General features: G+C 61.8%; 2 protein-coding genes across 3 annotated transcripts; both read right to left on the reverse strand.

Moving 5' to 3' along the window:
* Nucleotides 1-2,316: 2,316 nt before the first annotated feature.
* MCIDAS (multiciliate differentiation and DNA synthesis associated cell cycle protein) lies at nucleotides 2,317-8,161 on the reverse strand. The gene is made up of 7 exons (XM_053928006.1): nucleotides 8,045-8,161; nucleotides 7,865-7,961; nucleotides 7,598-7,686; nucleotides 4,534-4,609; nucleotides 3,845-4,065; nucleotides 3,161-3,271; nucleotides 2,317-2,940 (listed from the first exon to the last, which is right to left on the reverse strand). The coding sequence occupies exons 1-7, from the start codon at nucleotides 8,159-8,161 to the stop codon at nucleotides 2,500-2,502; spliced, it is 1,152 nt and encodes a 383-aa protein (XP_053783981.1). The 3' UTR covers nucleotides 2,317-2,499.
* A 2,066-nt stretch (nucleotides 8,162-10,227) lies between these two features.
* CCNO (cyclin O) lies at nucleotides 10,228-16,797 on the reverse strand. Of its 2 annotated transcripts, none has more exons than XM_053914836.1 (6): nucleotides 16,475-16,797; nucleotides 15,636-16,017; nucleotides 15,138-15,391; nucleotides 13,486-15,060; nucleotides 12,810-12,995; nucleotides 10,228-12,374 (listed from the first exon to the last, which is right to left on the reverse strand). In XM_053914836.1, the coding sequence occupies exons 4-6, from the start codon at nucleotides 13,843-13,845 to the stop codon at nucleotides 11,889-11,891; spliced, it is 1,032 nt and encodes a 343-aa protein (XP_053770811.1). In that variant the 5' UTR covers nucleotides 13,846-15,060; nucleotides 15,138-15,391; nucleotides 15,636-16,017; nucleotides 16,475-16,797; the 3' UTR covers nucleotides 10,228-11,888. The 2 variants fall into 2 exon arrangements, with proteins under 2 accessions (XP_053770811.1, XP_053770816.1); XM_053914841.1 differs by having other exon boundaries at nucleotides 13,486-13,875; nucleotides 14,936-15,060; nucleotides 15,636-16,797.
* Between the last annotated feature and the right edge of the window lie 14 nt (nucleotides 16,798-16,811).

A 16,811-nucleotide genomic window follows, 5' to 3' on the forward strand; every position in this document is an offset into this window, starting at 1 on the left:
CACTAGCCATCAGAGAGATGCAGATTAAAACCACACACCGGTCAGAATGGCCATCACAAACAAATCAACAAACAAGTGTTGGAGAGGATGTGGAAAAAGGGGACCCTAGTGCACTGTTGGTGGGATTGCAGACTGGTGAGGCCACTGTGGAAAACAGTAGTAATTTCCTCCAAAAACTAAAAACGGAACTGCCTTTTGACGCGGCAATTCCACTGCTGGAAGTGTACCCTAAGAGTCTAGAATCACCAATTCAAAAGAACCTGTGCACCCCAATGTTCATAGCAGCACAATTTACAACAGCCAAGTGCTGGAAGCAACCTAAATGCCCATCAGTAAATGAGTGGATCAAAAACCTGTGGTACATTTACACAATGGAATTCTACGCAGCAGAAAGAAAGGAGCTTATACCCTTTGCGACATCATGGATAGAACTGGAGAGCATTATGCTAAGTAAAATAATCCAGGCAGTGAGGGACAAATACCATATGATCTCACCTATAAGTGGAACCTAATCAACAAAACAAACAAGCAAGCAAAATATAACCAGAGACATGGAAATTAAGAACTGACAGTAACCAGAGGAAAGCTGGGAGGGGCTAATGGGGCGGGGGAAGGGCTTTCAGGAACAACTATAAAGGACACGTGGACAAAACCAAAGGAGGGTGGGATCAAGGATGGGGAGTGCGGATGGCTGGGGGTGGGGCAGTGGTGGGAGGAAAATGGAGACAACTGTACTTGAACAATTTTTTTAAAAAAATTTTAAAGCCAAAAAAAAAAAAAAAATCCAGGCATAAAACAAATAGAAAAAACACATACAAAATTTTTTAAAACTTTTCAATCATTGAAGCTAATGCATTATGAAAATACTGAGGATTGGAGAGGAGGACTTGTTTCCTGGGACAAGCCAAGGATTTTCATTTCGTTTTGTTTTGTGTTTATGTTTTGATTCTAGTCCCGAACATGTCAACTTGACATCTGAGCTGATAAGAAGTCTGAGCCAGTGTGTGTTTAAGGTCATTTGTTAGACAAAGTATGAGGAAATACGGTCTATTTCGTCACTGTTTTTTTTTTTCTTTCTGAATGGCTATTTAAACACAGATAACTGGAGGAGCAGGTTCTGTCCCCTGCCCAAGCTCACCTGCTACCTGCCACCTGCCTTCAGATGGCTGGCCCAGCAGGGCGGCTTCGCAGGGTTGGAAAGTTGCCCGCACTGAGCCCCAATGAGAAGCCCTCGTGTTAAGAACTTGGAGAAATGACTCCCTGACACACACTACTCACGTGGTTTCACGACAGAGAAGAAAAGGGAGCCTCACACAAAAGGGGGCAGAAGAGATGGAGGGTGAAGGCAGCACATAGCACGGAAGCTTCGCTTGGGAGACCAGGCCAAAAAATACACAAGACAGAGGTGGACCTAGCTTTACCCTCGGAATTCAAATAGGTGGCTCTGCTTCTGCCAAAATTTCCACGCTTGGTTTCTGGCCAAAAATAGGAACAGTTTTATGTGGGATATGCCTTTTTCTTAAATCAACTTATGCCTTTATTAACAAAGTGTGTCTTTTGTGTGCTTACTCTGTTTAGGCAAAACTGTATATAGAATTAAGATAAACATTCACCATAAATCTTGCAAAATTAAATGCGAGACCACTACAGACAGATGTCTGTGGCCCCCACTTTGTTCAGAGTGCGCAGCCTCAGAGGACCCACAGCTCTCTCTACTTCACTGCCTGAAGGCAAATGTTCAGGCTGCCTCTCCTAGCTTTTTATTCTGGCAGCTAGAATAAAAGTTTTCGATGGGAACACAGTTAAGTGTCCTTCCAGGACTGGGGGAGGTCGAGTGACAAAATGTGCATCCAGCCCTGGCTGGCGTGGCTCAGCGGAGCCAGCTGGTTCGATTCCTGGTCAGGGCACGTGCCTGGTTGCTGGCCAGGTCCCCGGTAGGGGGCGCGTGAGAGACAATCGCACGTTGGTGTTTCTCCCTCTCTTTCTCTCTCCGCTCCCCTCCTCTAAAAATAAAAAAAAATCTTTTAAAAAATAAAAATGTTATTTAAAAATGTGCATCCCGAGTAGTGTGAGGGACTGGAAGTCCCCAAGAATGCCTCTTGTTGTAGAAATGACTCAGTTTCTTAAACCCTCCTTTTCCCTGTTATAAAACCAGGGCATTTTACATGATAAAATAGCTAAGCGGGTTCTAAGCCCCTTCCAGCTCTGACAGTACAGAATGTAAGGCGGATGGACTGCCGCACACATGCACACGTGTGCGTGTTTATGCGTGCGCTCACGCCATCCCGCTGTGAAAGCGGAGGGATGGACCGTGTTTGTACCAGAACTTGCAGTGCGTCAGGGTGATTTGCTCCTGGAAAGAATCTGCGTCAGGTGGCCCTGGCCCTGCCGGGGGAGTCTGAGAAGCCGGGTGCAAGAAACAGTCCCACTACGCCCGCTGGGCCTCCAGGCGCTGTGGTCAGGATGCCGGGCAACGTTTTGGAGGGACCACATGCCAGCTCAGCTGGGGACCCAGCGGAACTTGTAACCCCCGTTGGCCGTCCGAATGGTGAAGGCGTTGCCCTGGGGGAAGGCGAGGGTGCGGATGGTGCTGTGACTGCGGATGGGGGTGCAGAAGGAGCCGCCCTCCTCCAGCTCCCCGTGGCTCAGGTCCAGCATGCGTGCGCTGCAGTCCGTGCGCAGCCCGCGGAAGGCGCCGTGCAGTTGCCCGGGTGGACCAGTCAGGCTCGCTGACTCCGGCTGCAGACGTAGCCGCTTGGGGTCGCGGCTCTGCAGCGCTTCGTCGCAGTGCTCAGAAATATCCCTCAGGATGGTGTCCACTTGCGCGCAGTCCTGCCCCGCGGCTACGAGCAACTCTTCCAAGCTCCTCTTGGCAGTGGCCTTGAGCAGGCAGGGCTCCGCGGCCGCCCCGCAATCCCGGGCCTGCGTGATCATCAGCTTCTGCAAGAGACCAGGAGGGGCGCCGCCTGGGGCCACCGTCGGGCGCGCAGAGAACACCTGGGCGCGCTTCACCTGCGCCCCAGCGAGTGACTCCGAGGGCTCCCAGCTGGCCCCTCTGTTCCCCACCTCGCCCCAGCCCCACATTGGGAGCGGGTGGGGGGGGCGGATGTACAGGACATTTCCGACTGTCCGCAGCATCCCGCGTGTGCGCCCCTCTTACGTCCAGCACTGAGGCCAGGTGCCGGGTCCGACTGGCGAGTTCCTTCAGCCGCACGTTGCGTTCCTTGAGCGACGCGATCTCCTCTTGTTTCTGGGTCAGTGTGGCGTGCAGCTGCGGGAAATCGGGACCCTGAACGGCAGGCACAGTGCTGGGCCTTGTCAGGGTGCTCTGCACCAGTGAAACCCGGACCTAACGTCCAATCAGGAACAGGGCCCGTGGGTAGTTACACTGGTGAGAGTTAGAACCTTCTTTTTAAACTTAAAGAGCACTTGGACGAAATGCATCTCACCTAACCCTCGGTGTAGCTGGTGGTGAAGAGTAAATGACCTGGGCAACAGGCAGATAGGTTCCACCTCTGAAGCTCAACCTTCCTATAGCTCAGTTTCCTTACCTGCAAAACGGGGCTAGTAAGAGTGTCTAGCTCGAAGAACACAGTGTTAAAGGCGAGGAGGATGTAAACTGGGGAGCACAATACCAGGCATACAGAAAGCCCTCAGTAAGCACGGGGGCCCTGTTAGAAACCTGGCGGGGTAAGAGAATCCCCACTTGGTGAAGCTGGAAACTGAGGCAGGGCCCTGGAGCCAGGGCAGCTCCGAGGGCCACCCGCGGGCCCACTGCTTCCCACATCCCGGGGCCCACACCCTGTCCCACCCCAGGAGTGCCAGCCGAGCCCAGAGTCCCTACTTGGTTGTTCTCAACCAGCGCGTCCCCCAACGCCCTCTGGTTCTGGTCGGCCACCTCCTTCCAGTACTGCTCCGACCCGAGCGCATCCGCAGGGCGCGGTGGCGGCGGCAGGGTGAGCAGGTCCAGAGGCTGGGACAGGCAGGGCGCGAAGGGCAGTGCGTCGCAAGGAGAGAAGGGGAAGTCTCTGCTGGCCAGGGGAGGCGACATCAAGGAGGACGAGTCTGCAGGAGAGCGGGAGCTGGGTTTGCAGCCTCAGACTTGCGCCCAGTGGGACAGGGACAACAAGATGGCACGCAGATGCAGGGTTACGTGGAGATTTCTCTTTAGTAAGTAAAGCGGCCCTCGCTCCGCATCCCCGCGGTTCCCAGGCCCTTGCTGACACCTGCACACACGCAGCAGGCGCTCAACCTGCCTGCAGTCACCCAAGTCTTCAGCTCCGCACACTCCTGCCGCTCACCTCTCCGGACCTGTCCAGATCTCACACTCGCAAACTGAGAAAGCGCTAGAGACCCTGCGATTCATCTTCTCCACCAGGAAGCCCGGGGTCCTCCAAATATCGAAGAGCCTGGCCCTTGGACGAGTGGCTGGCAGGTGCTGGTTTTACCGCCTTCCCGCCCGGGAAATCTGAACCGGTCTCACAGCGGCGGGGACACCCCGCCGTTACCGAACTGCAGAGAGACTTCACTTGCCTGCAATGAGATCCTCCACCGTGTCCCTGAAATCCTGCAGATCGAAGTCCGCCGCCGTTTGCGGGGCGGCGTGGCTCTGAAATAAACCAGAGGTATAAACTGCTTAGCGCCGGGTCTGGCAGGCCCGGGACACTCCCTACTCCGACGTCTGTGCTCTGGGCTCGGCGGCGGGTCTGCACGCACTCGCAGCGGGGCCTCCTGCCTGACCATCAGAGCCCCATCGCAGACGCGGGACCCAGCAGCCTTGCACCGCCATGGCGCGGGGCGGGCGCACGACGTCGGGACCTAGACGGGACCCGGTCTGGGTCGCGCATGGCGCCGCCACCGTGCGCTGCTGCGTCAGGTTCCGGCGCCCAGCGCTCAGCTCCGCTGCTCTGCAGCCCCGCGCCCGGGCCCCCGCGTCGCCCCATTGGCCGGTCACCAGCCAATCAGATGCCTGCGGCGCGCCCCTCCTGCACCGCGGAACCTCGGCGCCCACTCACCTGCGACAGACCCGGGAGCCACCTCTCCAGGTCCGGGCGCGCGCTGCGCGATCACCCAACCCCCGGTCCTTCCCCCCGGGACCCGACACGGTGCAGGGCCTCACAGGGTTGTGGCTTGACGCCGTACTGCGCTCCCGGGCTCGGTCACACTAGACCACTCCTTCCCCACGTGGAAGGGAAAGGGTCGGCTAAGACGCAGGGCAGAGATGCCGTGGGAAGTGCTCCCCTTCTGCACGCTGCGGGCGCGGCCCTGTTGCTCTCGTTTCTTAAAACTCCGAGCTGACTTTTCCCGTGCAGTGCGACGCACCTGCAGCGTCTTGAACTGGACACTCTCCTGGGCTCCTGCAATGTGCCCTTAGTTCCTGAACGTTTGGAGTTGACAAACCCTTTACACGGAGTCTCCGTTACTTCTCACACCGATGTGGGAGGCAGGCAGGGCCCAGGCCGCGGCGACGACTCCTCTGAATCAAGCTCAGAGAAACTGAATTGCCCAACGTCGCCCAGCTCTGAAACGGTGGAATTGGGGCTCCTGTCCCAGAACGCGGGAGCCCCTTTCGATCCTCCTGCCTCTGGACCTCAGTGCCTCCGGCTTCACCCGCCTTTCAGGAGAGCCTGGCTTCCAGCGCCGCCAGACTGGGAAGCAGTCTTCTGGGGACTCGCTGTGGGGGCGCCTCCAGCACGCCCACCAAAAACCGCTGTTCTGCTCAAGGCGCTACGTTTCATTGATTCCTTCGCCTCCGTCACACTCTGCTCGCTAAAGCCGACCTTAATACTACTCAGATGTTTGTGAGAAGAACTTATTCTGACCCTGGCTTCAAACAGTGCCAGGGTCAGTTTTTTTCCTCAGGGAGGAAGGCTTCATTCAGGGGGGCCGCTGGCACCAGCTGGGGACTGAGGCTGCAGGGGAAAGGAGCTGAGGAAGGAGAGGCTGAGGGCCCCAGAAATGCCCAAGCTCGAGTCCTTCCCTGGTGGAAGGCACGGGAGAGGACAGGAGACTCCTTCACCAAGGGCAGGAAGGTCTCCCTCTTCGCAGAGACTGCAGACGAGCCCCAGCCACAAGGAGCCTGGAGGCCAACTCAGCGCCTGGGGGGCAGGAAACGCTCCCTCTGTGCCGGCCGGGTTGTGCCCCACCCTGGACCTCAGACGCTTCCAGGGCGCTTCTGTCTGCCCGCCTTCCCCAGCAGGCCGGGCCAGGGGTCTCCCTCCCTCCTGCACCAGCTGTCTTCCCCAGGAAAAGTCTTGGACCTCTTGGGCCATCTTGTGTGACCTCTGTCCTTGGAACTTTGATCCTACCTTCCCAATTACACACAAATCTGACATTTCTCCAACTGCAACGGCAGACAAAAGCAAAGACTAGCACGGACACAGTGTCACATTTCAGTTCTGCGCACTGGCGCAAAGACTCAGCCAGAGCCTCCCGGATTTTGACCCGCTGTTGTGGGAGAGTGGCGTAGGCTCTGGGTCCCTGGAAAGGCACGCAGACACCATCTCTCCTTATTTGAACGTCCAGATCTAAAAAGAACAACAGAACGGCCTCCGCAGGGCTGTGCCCACTCTTACCTTTCGCCTGGACAACCTCTGCTCTGGCAGGCCACCACCCTGAGAGCCCCGGGCTCTGTCCCAGTTCTCAGGGGCACTCAGGGGTGCCCTGGGAAGCTCTGCTCCATCACCGATGGCAGCTGGAGGAGGCGGTCATATCTGAGAGGGTTCCGTGCTGGGCCTGTCCCCACCGGCCTCCTGTCCCCGGCACCTGCTGCCCGGAGGCTGGGACTGGCACTCTCCCGGGCTGCATTTAGCTAGGACCACCTGTCCTTCGGGGCACTTCACATCCCAAGGTGAGCAGGCCTCGGGCCTGCCGGGCACCAGTGCTGGGAGGTTCCACCAAGGGCCCCAGGAGGGTCAGCCCTGGCCAGTGCTCGAGTGGCACGGAAGTAAGAAGATGGGTTTTCAGGAAAAGAAAAACGTCAAATGCCTCTTTGTCTCATGAGGGTAGGTGACTGGAGCCTTCGGAGGGGAAGAAAAAAGAAACTGTTTAGAACCGCTGCAGGGCCCCTCTGCACGGAGGAGCGTTTCCTGTGGATTCCTCCCAGAGTCCTGTTCCTCTTCCGCTTCCTGCAAGCGTCAACTCTCTTCGTCTTTCCCAGTCTTGATCCAGGCGTTGCCCTCCCATCTCCACACTCCCCCGACACCCAGGAGATGGGAAAGGTGCATCAACGCCTGGGGAGGGCGCCTTGGGGGAACCCACAAGACACGTCAGATGCCAAGCGCGCACCTGGTGCGTTTGTGAGTGAGCGATCGAAGCTCCAGGGAATGGATAAGAAGACCAGGAGACGGGTCTGGCGGGGCGCCCTCCAGGTGAGCCCCCTGCCCGGATCGGTCAGAACTGCTCTGAGAAGGCGGCCACTGTCGTGACTTACTGGGAGGAAGGAGGAAATCGGGTCCTCGGGGCCCGATTCCGGCCCCACGTCCCCTCCCTAGCCTGACGTGTCTGCGCTCCCCACGGGCAACAAGCCTTTGCGGAAACACACCCGCGATCCCGAAGACCGAGTTTGGGTACCGGAGGCACGAGGGGAGGGAGGTACCTGCCAGGCGGTCGAGTCACCGGCAGGCGGCGCGTCTGGCCCGAGAAGCGAGCAGTCGGCCAGGTCCTGCAGGTCTATGGTGGTGAAGGCTGCGCGGGAAGAACCGGACACGCGCCCGGCCGATCGTGAGCCTCCGGCCAGGGCGGGCCCCTGGCATCGCCGCCAGGCCGCAGGGACCCCAGCAGAGCAGCTCTTCCCGGCCGCGTGCGCCCCACCTGCCCGGTACCGGGAACCCGAGGGGTCGCGCGCGGGGGCCACCCGGCTCACCAGGCAGCGTGGCGGACTCGGCGCCCGGGGGTTCCTCGTACACCGACACCGGGCTGCCGCCGCTGCAACCGGGGAAGAACGTCCGCGGAGGGGCGGACTAGGCGGGCACAGAAACGGAGTGCGGGTCAGCCCTGGGGGCCCAGGGCGTGCTGTCCCGCCGGGCCCCGGGCCCCGCCCCACCTTCCTCTCCGGCTTCCCGGGCTTGCAGGGGGCCCGGCCGCGCAGCTCCAGTACGCGGTTGGGGCAGATGCTGTCGAAGGCCCGGCGTCCCGCCGCGGCGCCCTCGCACGCCTGCATCCCGCCTGTCCGCCGGCCTCGGCCCAGGAACCCCGCCGACGGCTGGGAGGCGGCGACCCGCTCCCTGCGCTCCGCCAGGCGCCCGCGGGCCTGGGAGCCGTCGCGAGCTCGGGGGAGGCGGGTGGCCGGGTGGCGCCGAGGGGCGGGGGAGGCCGCGCGCGGGAGCTGCGGCTCGCGCCGAAGCGCGGGGGGCGGGGTGGGTGGCGCCCTGAGCGCGGACAATCTGCGCGGGGGCGGAGGCGCTCAACCCGACCCGGCCACGGCTTCCCCCGGGAGCCGCGAGCGCGGGGCCCGGGCCCGCCAGCGCCCTTTCGCCCAGGGTTGGCGCCGCCGCCTCCGGGCCGCGCCAAAGGGGGGGAGGGAGGGAGGGGAGGGGAGGACGGTCCCCGCCGGTCCCTAACCCTGAGCGCCGCCTTCCCGCCTTTGGGCAGCAGGGATGCGCCGTTGAGGATTCTCGTTCCAACTTCTGCCCACCCAGCCGCAGAGCAGGACACAAACGTGCCGTTTCCAAAGCCAGACCCGGCGCCGGCCTTGCCCCGTGGGGAGGGGTGGGGCGTCGAATCCCAGCGGCAACCCGCCGGAAGGTGCCCCCGAGACTCCGAGGGGGCGCCCGCAGCCGCGACTCACCCCGCGGGATCTGCCGGGCCTGAGGCCTAGAGCCCCGCGCCCCCAGCTCCGCTCTTTCCCGGCGGCAGCGCCTGAGCGTAGCCTTTGAAAGGGGGCCAATTAGGATAAAGTGACCGCCACAAACCGTCCTCCCATCTCGGAAACCGCCACGGTGGACCGTCCCACAGCCCCTGCAGCCCCGGTCCCTGTGCGCTGTCCCCCGGAGGCGTCGGTGCTCTGGGTGGCGGCTGCCGGCCCGAGCCTGTCCCGGAAAGGGGCATCTCCAGGTCCGCGCCAGGGGCCTCTCTCGGGACCACGCAAACCCATCGAGTCCGAACCATCGTCTGAGGTTGGGGCCTTTGCGACCTCCTGTTGGGCCCCTTGGGTCTTATGCCTAGTACTAGTAATGAAAGACGCTTTTTACCCGGATTAATAAACAAGGCCCCCTAACAGTGATGAGAGCGGGTATCGACTTAGAGACTCGGATCGTAGAGACTCACCCAGCGGGGTGAGGCCAGTCGGCTAGAGCGGGTGTGATGCCGCTGACCGTGACCAGCTGTGGCTTTAGGGGCGGAGCGCCCGAGGATCAGAACCAGGTCCATGGACCCCAGTTCTTTAGGAAAGACATAACACGGACTTCAGGGGCTTTGCTGTGAGGATGAGATTACTTATGCCGCCACTGGTGCGACTTGGTGTGCGTGGAGAAATTAATGTCGTCTTAAGGAGCCTTTTCTGGGCACCTCCCGCCGCCCAGTCTGTTCCTGGCTGTTGCCTGCTTCCCCTGGTTCTTGAGCAGCCTGGCCGTCGGCCAGCCCATCCTCCCCCCACCCCCCACCCCTCACCAATTTCCCAGCCTGTAAAGGAAGTAGGGGGGCTCTTAGCTAAGTTTTGGGGAGATTTATGCATGTGGAGACCATCGCTGATTTTCCAGAACAGGTTCATTTTCCACCAATGAGTTCCATCAATTTGTGTAGAAAAATATGGGCACTGCACATAAAAATGTGTACTAGAGTAGCTGGCAACAGGACCTGGAATTGCATGATTACATGGCTCCTAGTCTGGATGATTCTGGAACCAAATCACACACATCAAGTTTTGGCGGAGTGATGGAGTAATGCTGGTGAAGACACCTCCTCCCAAAGTCACACTTTTGCAGAAGAGCCGGTCCCCTCCCCCCACTGCACAGCCAGGCTGAAGGCTCCAGAGCCTTTGGAATTTGGCACAGATGACGTGACTTCCCCCCTCCTTTTCACCATCACAGACCAGCTTCTCCTCAAAGAGCGTGGGGATCACCGTTTCCCTCGCCCGGAGCGCAGGAGGAGCAAGCTCCTGGAGAGTGCGGGGAACACATCAGGAGAGACGGCCCCCCCAGGGGCTCAGAGCGAGGGCCCTGGCTCTGGACGGCACTGGAGGGCACACGGGAAAAGAGGTGCGAGGAAGATTCTCTGAATTTGCTTTGTTTGCTCTTTATTTATGCATGCTTGTCACACATTTAGTTCTAAATGCAATAGTACATGACTGCCCCCCCAAAAAAAACTTTGTTTTCAACCATACAGAAAATTTGAATGAACCGTGTATTCACCTCCAACTGGCAACATTTTCCGTATTTGCTTCATCTCTATTTCTTTTTTAAAGTATTTTATTTCTTTATCTTCAGAGAGGGGGGAGGGAAGGAAAGAGGGAGAGAAACATCAGTATGTGGTTGTCTCATGCGCCCCCTACTGGGGACCTGGCCCACACCCCAGGCATGTGCCTTGACTGGGAATCGAACCTGTGACCCTTTGGTTCTCAGGCCAGCGCTCCATCCACTGAGCCACACCAGCCAGGGCTGCTTCATGTGTATTACTGCCTCCAAGTACTTCTCTGAGTAACTCCCCTCCACCCACCTTCGGTGCAAGCCACCGCCAGCCTCCTGGAAGACTCTCTGGGGGCCAGGGCCTGTGCTGGGGGTCTGAGCGGACATCTCACTCCCACACCTCAGCCCTGCCAGGCGTGCATTGCTGGTGTTCCCATCTTTACAGGAGACACTAAGACTTGCTTCAGGTCACCCAGCAAACGGACTCCGGAGTCCACTTGTTTAATTAGTATGTTACACCCCCTCCCAACAGCGCCCCCCATCCCGGGGGAGCGTTTTCTGAGCACTTGCAGAAACCTGGGTGGGGGGCGGGGAGCTGAGCAGAGTGGCGGAGGGTGGGCGGGCAAGGGCAATGCAGATCACCTGCCTTCTACTCCTTCTGCCACTCCACGGTTCTGCGGCCGGGGCCCCCCTGAAAAGTGAGGTACCAGACACGCACCTCACAAGAGCCTCGGACAGAAGCGGGAAAGCCGTGTGCACGGGGCACCCGGCGAGAGCCCTGACTGAGGCCACGCCCCTGTCACCCCGGCCCACAGGTAGCAGGTGTGAGAGCAGCTCAAGGGCCGGGCCACCGGTTGCAGGGTGAGGGGCTGGAGTTGCAGTGGCCACGGCTGCCCGCAAGGCCTGGATCTGCAGCACCTGGGAGCTGCCCAGGCTCCGCCTTCTCTTGGCTAGTGCACCTGCGCGGGCCGCAGAGCTTCGCAGCCGGGTGCCCTGGCCCCTCCGGACAGCAGGGGCTGGTGCCGGTTCGGGATCTGTGAGCCTCATACCCCGGCACCCCTTCGGACTCCTAGGGGTGAGCCGGCCTCAACCTCCTGACGGGGGAGTGGGGCTGCTCTCACAGGGTGCAGGCCTTCGGGTGACCCTGACTCCACCTGGGCCTCGCCTGACCCGGTTCTTGCAGAGGTGCCAACCACGGAGGGCGGCGGGGAGGGGGGGTGGAGGGGAGGCAGGGCCCCTCAATTGCTGCCTTGTTGCCCAGAGGCCTTCACCATCCCTGCATTCAACAAAAGAAGCCCAAGCGGAGCATTCAGACCCACCAGGACAGACAGACGGCTTGTTTATCCGGTAAAGACGGCTCTCTCCTGTGCTCTCAGCAAAATAAATAAGCGACCAGTCACTAATATCGTACACTCATTACAACCCACAGGATGAGCTGGTGACCATGCAGGGCCCAGAGCTCCCCTCCGTGGGCCAACACTGCATTCTCCCAAAGCAATGGGAGAGGCCTGGCCCTGGGAGCTAAATGGAGACCCAGGGTCAACTTTATTTCGAGCTTGTGGACAGGCTGCACTTGTCACAGATCTGGAGGGGCAGCGCGTGAGCCAGGGAGGCCCTGTTGATGGCCACCAGCAGCTGCAGCTTGCCCAGGCAGTCCTGAAGCTCCGGCTCCGGGTGCCCGCCCAGGCTCAAGTCCATGGGGAGCGGGAGCTGCAGCACGCTGTCAGCCAGCGCCAGGCAGCAGATGGCCAGCAGGGAGGGGGCGTAGCTGCAGAAAGCATAGTCGGCCAGGCTCAGTTCTGCCACCGCCTGTGCCAGTGCCTGCGCCTCCAGGGCTTGGGAGACCCGGGCCTGCCCGGCGTCCACGCGGGCATGCGTGAAGTGCTCCAGGAAGAAGCTGATGGTGGGCGCGCCCAGGCTGAAGCACAGCTTGTGCAGCACGATGCGCTCGAGGTTGCAGAGCTGCTGCCGGGAGAAGGCGCCGCAGCACAGGGCCAGGAGCTGCTCCACGCGAGGCGGGTGCACCTCCACCTGCAGCACAGGGCGCTCAGCCCCCACGCGCGGGCTCCAGCGCCCAAGGCGCACCCCAGCCTCAAACCCGGGAGAAACCGGGACTCCCCCCATCCCTTCCAGCGAGACGGCTGGGGCTTCACCAGGCCATTACTTCCACTTAAGTCACCTGCGCTGGGTTTCCAGCGCGTCTTCTCTAACTACTGCCCGACTGGAAAAAGGTTTGAGAAAATTTAAAGGGACTGGAATGGCGGCACCGCAAAGAGCTGTTGGCACTGACGTTAGGGACTGACTGCAGCCTATTTCGGGCCTGGGAATGACTGTGAAGGTAAGGCTGCGGGCGTGTAAACTCGCAAACGTCTGCCAGAACGAGCTCAGGGAGCCCGTCCCCGATCGCGTGCACTGGAGAACCCGGCGGCCAGAAGGGCCGGGAGTTCGTGCCCTGCGGGCAGGTACCTGTTTGCAGGCGAGGAGCAGGGACGTGACCCCGAGCAGCTGGAAGCAGTCCGCAGCAACGGGCGTGGTGGCGAGGAAGCGGTCCAGCGTGTTCACCGCCAGGCACAGCGACTCGAAGGAGAGGCCGAACTGGCGATGCACGGGGATCAGCCAGCTAAGCAGCTTGCAGCGGGATTCCGCAGTTACCTACCCGGAGGAGGGGGAGGCCTGAGCTGAGCCTAGGGCAGAGAGGAGCTGCGGCAGGCAGGCAGGGGCCTGGTGACCCGGGCAGCTTCCCCGGAGGAGGAGAAAAGAGCTAAATGCGTGTAAACTGGGAAGCGCGGGCCGGGCCGCGGCGAAAAAAGCCGGGCTGGGCGCCAGCACGTCTGAACCCACGCCTGGCGCCGTGCCGAGAGCGCAACACAGCACCTCGCGTAACCGTCTCCGCATGCAGATGAACAAACAAGCTCAGGGTTGTGAAATGCCTTGCCTTGGGTCGGTAGCAGTGCGGACTCGAACTAGAAACCGTCCTAATTCCTCTGCGTGCCGCTGCTTCCCCACAACCAGTTTGAAGGCTTCGAAAAGGTCCCTTAAGCCCTCTAGGGCCCACTTCGCTCCATCTGTAAAGTCTACCCCCTTCCCGCTGGGACAAGGCCGGGACTCGGGGGGCGCGGGCCGGGTCCCCACCGGCGCTCACCTGCGGCTGCCGCGCCAGCGCCTCCCGCGCATGGAAGTGGCTCTCCTGAGCCTTGCAGAAGGCGTAGCAGCTCTGCCCGTAGTCACGGAAGGTCTGCAGATCCAGCTGCGCCGACTGCTGGGCAGGGCCTCGCCTCCCGGGGGCTGCGGGGCTGCCTGCACCATCCGAGCCTGAGCTGGGGGACTCGAACAGGACGCAAATGCCAGAGTCCCCCGGGAGCAGGCACGGGCTCAGCGGCTGCAGCGGCTGCTTCCTCCGGAGCCGCGGGCGCCTGCTCTTCTTGACCGGGGCACGCAGGTACTGTTCGTTGTCTCCTCTCCCAGCCCGGGCGGTGGGGCTGGCGGGGCACGGGGTCACCATGGTCCCCGCGGCCGCCCCTCCACTCTGCGCCTGCGACAGGCAGGACGCGCGTGCCAGAGTGAAAAGGAGCCCAGCCGGAGGGGCCGTGAGGCCCTAAGTAGCCGCAGGCGCCAGCTTCCACCACGCCCTCCACCTCTTACTGGCTGCGCTCCCGCGTCGGGGCGCCGCGCTTTCCCGGCCAAACTGCCGCCCCATAGCGTGCGGTCCGCAGGCCCGAGGAGGAGGGGCTCCTGGGGCAGCGCAAGGGCTCCGCGCCGCGGGCTGGGCGCGCATCCTGCGTTACCCGGGCAACTGAGCGGAGTCACTCGAGGAGGTGCGAGCTCCGACCCCCGCAGCAGTGGAAGTGGGGCGGCCCTGCGATTCCCGCGGGGAACCTTGTCCTGGGGCCACTTGCAGCTCCCGGGCCAGACGGCCTGACCTTCCCTGCCCGCTCTTACCCAGCCCCACGCAAAGCCTGCAGCGACGACTCTGCCAGCCCGGGGTTTTCCGCAGCGACCCCGGATCAACTGGGCTTGTGCTTTTGTTTCAGGCAAGACCCGAGTCACCAGCATCTCTCCACGCAAGGGGCTCTGCTCAGCGGTCACCTCGCGGCCAGTCCGGCCAGAGGAGGCTTGCCTAGCACGTGGGTCTGCGCACTTGCCACCCGGCACGGAGTCGGCTGGGGCGGCTCAGAAACGCGCCACCTTGTCGGAGGGGCGCCTTCCCCCTTTACCAAATGGTCGTATCTCCCACCCCTCTGCCCGGTAGTCCTTTCCTACCTACTCCCGGCTTCTGCGGGGATGTGTCCTCAGGGGAAGTGCCCCTTCCTGGCGAAGCCCCAGGAAGCAGAGCTGCGGGGGGGCGGGGGGAGGGGGGGTGTCCAGGCTGGAGGGCCCTGCTGGGTTAGTCCGCAGCGCCCCCCCTGGAAGCAGCCGGACCCTTCAGGAGACGGGCCCGCGGGGCACCAGCAGCACCTGGGAGCCCTGCGGGTCTGTCGCCGGGGCAGGAAGCCCAGAGGCCCCCCAAGAGGTGACATTACTAGGTGCTAGCCCAGAGCGGCCAGCCTTCCTCGCCCCATTCCAGCAACAAACAAACAAACAAATCCTCCAACCGTGAGTGACCGAAGTGCGAATCCTTGTCCCCAGGAGTTGAGTGGGTTCGGGGCAGTGTCTTCCAGAGATGCAGGCGAAAGAAAAGGGACCGATTCGCGTTCCGGGCAGTGCTACCCCCATTTCCCTGCAAACCCGAGCAGAGCCTTTAGTCCCTAGGCTAAGGGGTGTGGTTTGTAACGCGAGGGGTGAGCTGAGAATCACCTGCGGGTCAGATCGCAGGTGCCAGGCCTCCCGTCTCCTCTCAGGCCGCCCGGGGCACCGTCGTGGCGGGAGCCCTTGAATTTGGGGGGGGGGGGGGCAGGCACCAGACGCCCTCGGGGAGAAGCGCCCAGGGTGAGGAAGAAGAACCCAGGGATTCTGGTTCCCACGTCGGCCCCGCTGGCGCAGCGGTGCTGCGGAAAGAGCCCGGAGTCCAGAAAAGCGTCGCTCCCACTGCGGGCCTTCCCCCCGGTCGTCTGTGAAATGCGCGAGTTGAGTGCTGCTGGGGTGAATCCCAGGCCTCTGCGTACGTGAACTAGCGGGGGTCACTTTACAGCTGTTTGGGGAACCCCAGCAATGCCACCACACTGGAGACAGCCCGCAGAGCGGCGCCGTGGTTTCGTGAGCCTGCGGGCGGAGGGCAGCGGTGCCGCGCGCGAAGGGCTCCGCCCTCCCCGAGGTGCCCGCAGGCAGAGCGGCCCCCGGCAGGCCGGACCTCACCGTTTTCCCGGACCCTCGCCGCGCTTCCTCGCGTCCTGCTTGCGGAGCCTCGCGGCTGTTCGGCTTCACGGGCTGCAGACCCGGCTTGCACCTGAGGAGAGCTCACCGCGCGGTCTGGCGCAGGGTGTCCGAGGCGTGCCCCTGTGCGCAGACGGCCGGGTCTGGCCCGCGCTCAGAGCAGGCGTGCTGGCGGGGACCGCCACAGGTCACCTCTGTCCCTCGGGACGTGTGCAGGGCTGTGAGCGGGGCCTCCTGGAGGCGGCGCCCGCAGGTCGAGCACGGGGCGCCGGTTAAATCCCAGCGTCAGGTCGGGAACAAAGAAACGTGAGGACGGCTGGAATGTGGCCTGGCGCACGTTTGCAGGAAAACTGTTGATGTCCTTCTGAAACCCGAATACGGCACTGGGCGCGCTCGCACCGAGGATTCGTTGCAGTTTACCGATGCTCACACTCAGCTGGGCCCCCAAAACCCCGGGCAGCCCGCAGCCCACGGTGGGAGCTCCCCGCCTGCCCAGGACAGGCTCCCCGCCCCACCCCCCGCAACCCCCCAGTGCAGGCCGAGCTGATGGAGAAGGGCGTGGAGAGGAGCAGAGACGGGTGTTGGGGTGCGAGCATTCCCGGCAGAGGAACTGGATAGGGGGGTGGGGTCCGGGGCCTGCCCACCCGGCGTGGCTGCAGCGCAGCAGGACAGGCCGGATGGGCGGAGGCAGGGAGACGACGCCCACGCTCACGCAGAACTTGCTGAGGGCCCGGTGCTGTGTTGTGCTCTCTCTGTGTGTGCTGTGCTCCCTGCCTCTCCAAACCGCGCCACGAGGTCGATTCTGCATTGTCCCCACTTACAGAAAAGGAAACTGAGGCACGGAGAGCACAAGTACTCGGCCCACGGTCACGCAGACAGCGGACGCAGACGGAACCGGCCTGGCTCCCTGCTCGCCCGCGGCGCTCCTGCTGCAGCGCGATCGTGCAGAGCTGCGCCCGCTTCCGGCTTCCCTGGATGTTTAGACGACCTGAAGCCACTGAAGAGGCCAGACCGCGCGGAGGGCTGGTCTGCCCTTTGCTCTGAAAGAGGACTGTGCCCTGGCCGGGTGGCGCAGTTGCTTGGAGCGTTGTCCCTTACACCAAGAGGCTGCAGGTTGGATTCCCTGTCCGCGCACTTACCTACCTAGGTCCCCGGCCA

The sequence above is a fragment of the Desmodus rotundus genome, chromosome 1 (genome assembly GCF_022682495.2).
Source record: "Desmodus rotundus isolate HL8 chromosome 1, HLdesRot8A.1, whole genome shotgun sequence".
Taxonomy (NCBI): Eukaryota; Metazoa; Chordata; class Mammalia; order Chiroptera; family Phyllostomidae; genus Desmodus; species Desmodus rotundus.

Bases quoted from the DNA above. Each gene is read 5' to 3' on its own strand.
- CCNO (XM_053914836.1), bottom strand. From the start codon at position 13,845: ATGGTGACCCCGTGCCCCGCCAGCCCCACCGCCCGGGCTGGGAGAGGA. The intron at 12,996-13,485 runs GTGAGCGCCGGT...TCCTCCGGGTAG, and splicing joins CGCTGGCGCGGCAGCCGCAG to GTAACTGCGGAATCCCGCTG. The intron at 12,375-12,809 runs GTACCTGCCCGC...CCTGTGCTGCAG, and splicing joins TGCTCCTCGCCTGCAAACAG to GTGGAGGTGCACCCGCCTCG.
- MCIDAS (XM_053928006.1), bottom strand. From the start codon at position 8,161: ATGCAGGCGTGCGAGGGCGCCGCGGCGGGACGCCGGGCCTTCGACAGC. The intron at 7,962-8,044 runs GTGGGGCGGGGC...GTGCCCGCCTAG, and splicing joins CCGGGAAGCCGGAGAGGAAG to TCCGCCCCTCCGCGGACGTT. The intron at 3,272-3,844 runs GTAGGGACTCTG...GATTTCCCGCAG, and splicing joins CGCTGGTTGAGAACAACCAA to CTGCACGCCACACTGACCCA.